General features: G+C 42.3%; 1 protein-coding gene across 1 annotated transcript in view; it reads right to left on the reverse strand.

Moving 5' to 3' along the window:
• Positions 1–10,515, reverse strand: part of ADAMTSL1 (ADAMTS like 1) — a 443,438-nt gene extending 432,923 nt beyond the window's left edge. Inside the window, exon 1 of the mRNA XM_089489382.1 lies at positions 10,337–10,515. Within this exon, the coding sequence (XP_089345508.1) occupies positions 10,337–10,339 (3 nt within the window). The 5' untranslated portion in view covers positions 10,340–10,515. The remainder of the gene's footprint in view (positions 1–10,336) is intronic.
• Between the last annotated feature and the right edge of the window lie 234 nt (positions 10,516–10,749).

Genomic DNA, 10,749 nt, shown 5'->3' on the forward strand with positions numbered 1-10,749 from the left:
AAAAAAGCACTAGGGTCCGACCTACGTTTTTCCATTGATTCGAGTTAGGAACCAGAGTATTTAAATAGGAACGACAGCCTTTGAATCGTGTTAGATGGATGGGAGGAGCGGACTGCGTTGGGGCTGTCCTTGGGGGAGTTGCCCTTTCTGTCCCCATCTGTCATGGCTGTCGCCATTTTTGCTTCCCTCACCCCTTTGTCCGCTGTGGTCTTTCAATAAGAGATAAGGATTATTTTTATTTTTGCAACCTCCCCTCTGTGTGGGGAGAGCCCATTTCTAACGGAGGAGAGGCAGGAAGGGAAGGCTCCTCTCGAAGAGGCATTCCCTGCCCGCTTGGGTTCTGATCTCGCCCAGACAGGGAAGGGAAGGCTCCTCGCGAGGAGGCATCTGATCTCGCCCAGGCAGGGAAGGGAAGGCTCCTTGCGAGGAGGCATCTGATCTCGCCCAGGCAGGGAAGGGAAGGCTCCTCGCGAGGAGGCGTCTGATCTCGCCCAGGCAGGGAAGGGAAGGCTCCTCGCGAGGAGGCGTCTGATCTCGCCCAGGCAGGGAAGGGAAGGCTCCTCGCGAGGAGGCGTCTGATCTCGCCCAGGCAGGGAAGGGAAGGCTCCTCGCGAGGAGGCGTCTGATCTCGCCCAGGCAGGGAAGGGAAGGCTCCTCGCGAGGAGGCGTCTGATCTCGCCCAGGCAGGGAAGGGAAGGCTCCTCGCGAGGAGGCGTCTGAACTCGCCCAGGCAGGGAAGGGAAGGCTCCTCGCGAGGAGGCATCTGATCTCGCCCAGGCAGGGAAGGGAAGGCTCCTCGCGAGGAGGCATCTGATCTCGCCCAGGCAGGGAAGGGAAGGCTCCTCGCGAGGAGGCATCTGATCTCGCCCAGGCAGGGAAGGGAAGGCTCCTCGCGAGGAGGCATCTGATCTCGCCCAGGCAGGGAAGGGAAGGCTCCTCGCGAGGAGGCATCTGATCTCGCCCAGGCAGGGAAGGGAAGGCTCCTCGCGAGGAGGCATCTGATCTCGCCCAGGCAAGGAAGGGCTCTGATCAATGGGGGGGGGGGGGATAGAGTCTTTCTCCCTCCCTTTCTCAAATGGAATCTGCCTTCTCCTCCAACCCTGGAAAGAGAATCTTTGGGACGAGTGCTCCCTCCCTGCTTTTCCAGCAGCCTCCTTCATTGATCTCTGGGCTCTCTGAAGGGATTCTCCCTGGCTGTCTTGGGAGACATGAAGAGGGGATGCTGTCATGGAAAACCTATCCCATAGTTCCTCTGGAAAGAGCTTGGGTTTCTTAAATTCGCTTTGCCAGAAGCCTCCCCCATTGATCTCTGTGCTCTCTGAAGGGATTCTCCCTGGCTGTCTTTTGGGAGACATGAAGAGGGGATGCTGTCATGGAAAACCTATCCCATAGTTCCTCTGGAAAGAGCTTGGGTTTCTTAAATTCGCTTTGCCAGAAGCCTCCCCCATTGATCTCTGTGCTCTCTGAAGGGATTCTCCCTGGCTGTCTTTTGGGAGACATGAAGAGGGGATGCTGTCATGGAAAACCTATCCCATAGTTCCTCTGGAAAGAGCTTGGGTTTCTTAAATTCGCTTTGCCAGAAGCCTCCCCCATTGATCTCTGTGCTCTCTGAAGGGATTCTCCCTGGCTGTCTTTTGGGAGACATGAAGAGGGGATGCTGTCATGGAAAACCTATCCCATAGTTCCTCTGGAAAGAGCTTGGGTTTCTTAAATTCGATTTGCCCCAGAAACCTCCCCTATTGATCTCTGTGCTCTCTGAAGGGATTCTCCCTGGCTGTCTTTTGGGAGACATGAAGAGGGGATGCTGTCATGCAAAACCTATCCCATAGTTCCTCTGGAAAGAGCTTGGGTTTCCTACTAAATTCGCTTTCCTAAATTCGCTAAATTCACAAACAGTCAATGAAATGGAAACGATGCCAAAAGATAAATCGCTTCCAAATATTCCGGATTAACGTTACGTCATTCTGACGTACTATTGATTGACAGCTCCAAATAAGGTATGGAGGAGAAGAATCGCTTTATTTAAACACCGATTTCATGCCAAGTAGGAACGCTTGCAGGTAAAAACTTCGATTTAAATAACCAGATGGGAACGATGAACAAAGCGATTCGGATAGCGGGATAAGAACAGTGTTATTTTGAATCGATTTTATTAAAACCGTTGTATCTTAAATCGTTTCAAATCTTAAGTGAGAACAACCCCTTAGACATTTATTATGGCATAGGTTTTCATGAGTCAGAGCCAACCACATCAGATACAAAGAAAGCTATCCACGTTGAGCATGTGTGTGAATATATATCATAGAATCATAGGACCATCCAGTCTAACTCCCTGCCATGCAGAAACTCACAAACAAAGCACCCTGACAGATAGCCTCTGTTTAAAAAACTCCAAAGGAGGAGACTCCACCACACTCTGAAGGAGTATGTTCCACTGTTGAATGGCTCTTACTGTCAGTAAATTCCTCCTAATGTTTAGGTCAGGGGTAGGCAACCTGCGGCCCGCGGGCCGGATACGGCCCGGCGAGGCCTTGGGACTGGCCCCAGCCCAGTCCTGCTGCCGATTGCCACCGGGGCCTTTGGGGGGGCAATTGTCTATAGAGGCCTCAGAAACATGCATTTATATTAACATTTTTTTAAAAATCAGCAATTTTTTTCACGTGTCCTCCATTTTTTTTAAAAAAAGTGTCTTCCATTTGAAAATTTTGTCCTACATTTGTCCTGGTTTATTTATATATTTAATTTTTTTAAAAAAATTATTTAATTATTTATTTTTTGGCTTCGGCCCCCCCCGCCCCCAGTTGTCTGAGGGACAGCAACCCGGCCCCCGGCTCAAAAAGATTGCCTACCCCTGGTTTAGGTGGAATCAATTTTCCTATAGCTTGTATCTATTGCATGCACACATGTATACTGTCATAGGTAGGAAAATATGCCAACATATCGTTGTACACCCATGTGTATATATAATTCCAACTCTGGATAAAATTAAACAATAGTTTAGATATTTGGCTAGCAGCTACATCTGAGATGAGGCAACCAGGATTGCAACCACAGCATAGTAAATGGAGTAGACTTTACCCTTTCCCAGCCCTCGCTACTAAACCACTGTGGATTAGGATCTCTTGAATCTGTAGTTTGTATTGCCAAAAAGATCCCATGAAACAAAATGAAGGGCCTTCAGAGGAAAAGTGTAACTGCTTTCACCCAAACACAGTCATTCTTCAGACCAGCCTACTGAGACCAGTGTGGAAGTTGAGGTGCAAGATGAAGGGCTGGCATGCATACAAATTATCAATATAATTAGGGTTGCCATATGCCACTTTCTCATATCTGGATGCCTAATTTGCATATTATGTAGATTATTATAATAGTTCATATAACCAATTTGCATTCTGATTAATCATTAATCATTGCACTTTTTCTACCATTATGTTTCAACCTCAGTGCCAGTACCAAGCTATGAGCTCTTTTTTTCCTTCTTCCTCCCTGCCCAGCTGGTGTGAAGAGAGGGAGGCTTCAAAGCAGCTCCAGAGAGTAAAGGGAGTTTCTTCACTTGAGGCTGTTTGGAAGCAAAGTTCCACTGTGCTGCCTAGCCCTAGGCTCAAGCCACCGGCACAATCAGCACACGACATAAGGCCATCCCTGCTCACCTACTGCCTTCTGGGCCTTTCAGGGAAAGGAATAGAAGAATAAGAACAATGCTACCCCTGTGCAGTAGCACCCAGAGCCTAAGGGCAGGATGAGGCTTCCACCAGTGCCAGTCTTCTTGCACAATTTCCTGCATCATCACCACTGATTTTAACCTACCATTATGAAACTTCCGTTATGCAGAGAAATGGCGGCTCTCTGAATGCTTTAAAGACAGAACTCCTCTGTGATGATTTCATCACAAGAGACAAGTGTGACCAGCGATCACACCCTTGTGTTTTAGGGACAATCTAACTGCGTTTTAAGGATGGTAAGCCTCCATGTGATAATCGACATGGGTCTGAATCATTATAGTTTGGACCGGTTATTTCTGAGTGAGTAACTATCTTTTGGCTTGACCTGTCACACCAGAGTTTTATGAAAAGAATAGGGATAAGCTATTTGAAGGAAGAGCAGAATGTAAATGTAAGACCTGCATATGGTAACTTCTGCTAGTGATGTCAGAAGGGAATTAGCTCAAATAGTGGAGTGTATATTTAGAGGCAGTGGGATCAATGCCCAAATTCTCCATTTCATATTGGAAAGTCAGCATGGTATAGTGCAAATCAATATAGAATTAGGACTCTGGGAGACCATACTCAGACATAAAAACCCACTGGTTAACACTGGGCATCTGGTTAACATCTCAGCCTCAGAGGAAGGCAATGGCAAAGTCCTCTGAACATATTCTGCCAAGAAAATACCATGATGGGTTCACCTTAGTATTGCCTTAAGTTGAAAACTACTTGAAGGCACAAACCATCATCACCACCTCCCCCACTAGCAATAACGATGGCCAGGAGCGCCTGTTATCAGCTTTGGCTGATACACCAGCTGCAACCCTGCCTGGAGCCGAGGGACCTAGAAATGGTGGTACAAATGCTGGTAATCTCTTATCTTGATTTCAGCAATGCGCACTACATGAGGCTACTCTTCTGCTTAGTTTGGAAGCTTCAACTGGTGCAAAACATGACAGCCAGGTTGGTCGGTGGTAAATCTAAAACCGATCATAGTTCCCTATGCTGCCAATTAGCTTCCAGAAGCAGTACAAGGTGTTGGTTATCACCTTTAAAGCCCTACATAGCTTGGGTCCAGCTTACTTGTAGGAGCACCTCCCTCCATATAACCCACTCTGGTCATATAATCCGCACATTCAGGTCCTCTGGGAAGAATTTGCTGCAGCTGAAGAGGACTAGACTGGCTATGGTTTCCCAAAGGGCCTTCTCATCCGCCACTCCAAAAGTGTGGAATGACCTGCCAGAGGAGATCCATCATATTACCACCCTTGACACCTTTAAAAAGGCTGTCAAGACAGATCCCTTCCAGCTGGCCTTCCCAGACTGACCTCCCATTAAAGGATAGCCTCGTATGTCCCAAATTGTCTTACTCCTATCTGCTTGTTTTTAAACTGTTTTTATTTATTTTAACTATGTTAACTGCTATTTGATGCTGCTAGTGGAGGGTTGAGGGTTTGTGCAATGTGGATGTTAATTGTATTATATATTTTTACGTTTTATTGTAACCCACCTTGATCCGCAGGGAGAGGCAGGATATAAATAAATTATTATTTATTAACAAGAAGTGATGTCACATATCTGAAGAACTGGGTTTTTTCTTATGTAGTTTAGGACAGGATGGCCATTCCTACCCTTATGAACATAAATGAAGATGTTATTATTTAATGCACTGAGAAACTACATGAATGTAATACATATTTTACACAGTAAAGAGTGTTGTAAATAACATGAGTTTTTAACAGCATAGATTCTGGGAACCAGCTTTTCTCCCCTTGAAGAAACATGTCAAACTCATATTAATGATAATGTGAATTTCACAAATGCATGTTGCCAGGATCATACCAGCAACAGCAGGCACAATGTCTTCCCCCCCCCCCCCCCTATTATTTAAAGTACAAAAGATGGTCATTTCATTCAACTTGGCACTTGCTGTATAGTCCATAAAAAACACACCATCTTCTATTATGGTTTCATTTTCTTATTTCACAAATGAAATAATTATGGCTCATTTATAGCTCTTCCACTAATGACAGAATAATCTCTGCCTGAAAATAATTTTACAAAGTTGTAATCGAAGTTTTTAATCTGCAAAGTTTAATGTCTTGACGTAAGCAACATAATGACATAGCCATATGAGTGCTTTGTTTGCTTCACATATTGTAGTTCCGTTTAAACAGAGAAAATGAATTATGTGTCTTGAGCACATACCTATATGTAGACAATGAACAATACAAAACTATGAATTATAAACCTACAATTCCATCTCAATTTCCTGCTGACTTCATAGCCTACAAATGTGAAAAACTCAAGCCAATTTAAGGCTGTCACCACAGAATCCCAGGATGTAATTTACTGGCCCATACATTATTGGGTTTGTTCCATTCTGACACTGCATACATTCAACATTCATTCACTATAGTCCCTGAGCTATCTGCTCTGACTTCAGTGTAGATGTGCTATAAAATATATGTATATAATACTCTGCTCAAGAATGCCAGAGACCTACTAAGTCCAAGCATAAGCATGGGATGTGAATATTGAACTAGAGCGGGCCCTTGGTATCCACTGGGGGGTGGTTCTGGGACCCCTTGTGGATACCAAAATCCATATCGGCACGGTGGCAACTGCATGTGCACAGCCCCAATCTGGCCAATCACTGCTGGTTCCGCTCCTTTTCAGGCCAGAATCAAGGAATGCCTTTTGGAATTTATATACAGTATATACTCAACTATAATATGTGTGTGTGTGTGTGTGTGTGTGTGTGTGTATTTAACATTATTTTAAAGCTGTGGATGGTTGCATCCGTGGATAAAGAATCCATGGATATGGAGGGCCGATAGTATTCAATTCTTGCAAGTTAAGACAAATAGGTACCAGTTCTTTTTCCCTGCTGTGGAGAAAACAGCAAACGTATGCACACTTCTCACCTGGTATTCACTCATCCCAAAGTGTTTTGGGAAATTATTCCATTCAGAAATACATGAGGTGGTTTTTGCATGAAAAGTGGGGAGTTTTGCACAAATTATTATTCCTAGATAGCTATTTGTTGTCTTGTAGGAATGCAGTTTTCTTTGCAAAAACATCACCCTTGCACAACAAAATCATATGACTATATTTAATGCAAGATTGCTGCATGTTACACAGGATCTTTCTATAATAGAAGATTACTGTTTGTTGCACAATTTTTATGAAATATTTTTGTTTCTGCAAGATTTTTTGTTCAGAATTGATAGGTTCTGTGTAATTTTTGTGTCAAATTTTTGTTGTGTAAGACTACTTGTTTTTTGTGTATCAAAAAGCAACCATGCACAAAACAAAACAAAACAAAAACCCTCAGATGTGATGACTTAGAATCATAGAATCATAGAGGTGGAAAAAGCCACAAGGGCCATCCAGTGTCTGGAAACAGTGCTTTTGGTGCAAAACCTCACAATTATCTCACAAAACTGGCATGCATGTCTGCAGAGAACAATTTTCTGTAACACAGCAGGCTTTGTGAATATTTGAAAAAAACTGTGTAAAATTCTTGCCATGGATTATTTCTCCTGGACAGGTTCGCAAGTGTCAGGAAACTCCTGAGTAACAGTGAACATTGTGAAGCAAGCACTGATTTATCTTAGGTTTCCTTCTGTATTGGTGGTCTATTGTTTATTAATCTATTAACAATATAACAAGCCATTATGAGGTCAAATATTACATAAGTTATGAAACTTCAAGTAATTTTGACCAGCTGTTAACAATAATATTTAAAAACTGACATTGCTGTATAGATTTTTGTATATTTTAATTGAGATTTCATAATGGAGATTATGAAAAATGTCTCCCAAGTGTCAAGTGAATGGTGCCAGATAAGAAGTGGAATGCCAGTCATAATCTGCCATCCTCTTAGCTGCTGTCATCATTCTACTTGCAGGCCCCAGTTGTCAAGAGGATGAATGTTTATATGGGTGAAGCCAGGTGCCTATTTCCATTCTTATAGGCTGTGCTGGGGGCCTGCATGTAGAGCAGTGACATCGGCAACTCCATGGTGCATTGGCGGGTGAGTGTCTAAATACCCACCAGTACCCATCCTGAACTTGGTGAGTGGGAATGAGCTGGCTCTGTAGGCAAGATATGATGGGAATGGATAGATACGTCTGTGTGTTCAGCACCACATTATTTTCAATAACTACAAAAAGGTAGAGGTACAACTGCATGAAGATATCACAAAGTGTAGCATTCTTTAGAACAGTAAGAAGGTTCTTAATAGGGTGGTAACAGGCTTTTGTATTGATATATTGCTGTTTTATTACATCGGCTGAGTAGAAAACATCAAGGATCCAGCCTCAGCAGTTCAAGCTGAAACATATTTAAGTGGAAAGAAGTCCCACCCGTTTCAATAAGGCTCTACTGTCTAGTTAGATTGTTTCAAGATTTTGATCTTATTTACACAGAAAGTTGCAGTCACGAAATGGAGGAAAATTTAGGAGTCAGATCTTAACATAGAGTTTCTTACAGAAATACAGAAAAATGTTTGGGCATCTAAACTGCTCCAGCTTAAGAGAATTTGAAGATTACAGACATGTGTTACTTGATTATTTATATGTTGTACTCTATTTCTAAATATTTCCAAAGGGATAATAATAATAATAATAATAATAATAATAATAATTTATTTATATCCCACCTCTGATACAATCGAGGTGACTTTCAATAATAATAAAATCCATACATATAAAAATGAATCCCATTATCCCCTCCCTCCCTTAAACAAATCAATGTAATAATTCCCACATAACAGTAAAATACAATTAAATCATTAAAACAATTAGAGACAGGAATACGGGCATCTTGGGTAGTCAGTAGGGGGTCTGTATCAGCAAATATCTGAGTGAGTTATTCAGGGAAAGCCTGTCGGAAGAGATTCATCTTGATAGCCTTTTTAAAGCCATCAAGGCTGGTGATATGTCTGATCTCTTCTGACAGGCCAGTCCATAATCTGGGAGTAGCAGATGAAAAGGTCAACCTTGTCTTTATTGGCTGCAGCATTTTTTTTCCAGAGGACCTAAGTGCGTGGGGTGGATTGTATGGAAGAAGGTGATCCTGCAGGTAGGCTGGACCTAGGCCATGAAGGGCTTTAAAGGTCATCACCAACACCTTGTACTGTGTCCAGAAACTAATAAACAGCCAGAGAAGGGATTTTAGGACTGGTGTTATATGGTCACCTTTAGCTTTTCTGGTGACTAATCAGGCCTCCATATTTTGAACGAGTTGAAGTTTCCATACTAGGCACAAGGGTAGCCCCATGTAGAGTGCATTACAGAAGTCAAGTCTTGAGGTTACCAGCGCATGTACCACAGTTTCCAGATTCTCTGGCTCCAGGAAGGGACGCAGCTGGCATATCAGCCGAAGCTGATAACAATGTTAGTATGTTGCAGTAAAAACAACATGACTCTTGTGGCACCTTTAAGACTAAGAGCTTTCATTATGGAGTTATCTGTTGTAGTACACAGTATCCATGAAATCTTGTGTGTACATGCCTTCAAGTTGCCTATTGACTTTGAATTCTATAGGCTTTTCTTAGGCAACTCAGAGGTAGTTTTGCCAGTCTTCCTCTGAAATATAACCTAAAACACCTAGTATTCATTGGTGGTCTCCAATCCCAGTGCTAGCCACAGTTGACCGTGCTTAGCTTCCAAGATCAGATGGAATTGGTGTCTTCATGGTATAATACAAGACTTTACTTTTAATTCTAACTGTGTATCAGAAAAAAGATATAGAAATGGCACTCAGAAAGGTACATTCACATTTGATGACAAAATGAAACATTTTTGTTCAATAGTTCTAAGGAACAACTGCAGGTCTGCAAATACTTCAAGACCCTCTGATTCTTGTAGATGATTATGATAAAGGAATCAAATACTCTGGTTCATTCTAAATATTATGTTGCTTATGTTGGCAAAAACTGTAATTGTGGCCATGGAGTGGTCTAAAAAATTACCACAAGTGGCTGGCAAACATTTAGGATATATAAATAGAAAAGCTGGCATTCCAGGCAAAAAAATTTTCAGGGGGGTGGGGTGGGTATAAAATTGCCTCTTCATATGTAGCTCTCCTGTGGGAACATAACATGAGATGAACAGCCTGGGGGATTTTTTTAATGGCTTAACTACCATTTTTACATTTGTCAATTTTTGTAACAGATGTTTAGATATCCTCCCATAATAGATGTCACCAGTGCAAAAGAGAGACCCTTGGATTTTTTTTTAAATGGTTGTGTTGTCATATGCATAGATCTGCATAGAGGCAATGCCTGGCATCTTCACATGTTTTATGAACAAGGTTGCTAAGGGAGTAGAACTGACAGTTCTTGGTAGGACAGAAAGTTCTCAAGTAATAAGTTGCAATAAACTTTTAAAAAGCACATACATATCTTCTTATACTTCTCCTTATGATAATCCAAAATATAGAAACAATATTATTCAAAGGGTAATATGATATTACCCAAAGCATAACAGTAGCCTGAGGTGGTATATTATGTCTTATATTATCTGTTCCTTAAATGAGTCAGAAAGACAGCAAAGGTCTGCATGCATATGTGTTGGGGAGGGAGATGGGAAATGATGATCTCATGCAGTAAAATCATACATTACCATGTCTGGAAATGTCTGAAGTTCTCAGGGCATCACTGGTTTCTTACAGTTCTATATAGATGAAGCTGTGGAACAGAAAACAAATTGCTCTCCCAGTCTTATCTCACTTAGACTCTTTAGTCCTTTACAGTCATCTTGTATCCATAGAAGGGAACAGAGACATGCACTGTACATTCACCCTCTCCATTTACAACCTTTCCATATCTACCAGGAAGGACTGGAAATAAAGTATCGCTTTTTTTCCCGCCCAAAGTTGTTGCTCGAATTATGTGCAATGAGACAGCAGCCTCAGATGGTAAAATATTAGAAGCAGAGAATTTGCCTCATTGTTCCACTCATCCTGGGGCTCATTCCCATGTACTGGTTTGCAATTTGCCTTCGTATTGGTAAATCGATTCCAAAAGGTCCATCAT

This window comes from Sceloporus occidentalis, unplaced genomic scaffold, assembly GCF_023333645.1.
Source record: "Sceloporus occidentalis isolate IW3139 unplaced genomic scaffold, rSceOcc1.0.p SCAF_1, whole genome shotgun sequence".
NCBI lineage: Eukaryota > Metazoa > Chordata > Lepidosauria > Squamata > Phrynosomatidae > Sceloporus > Sceloporus occidentalis.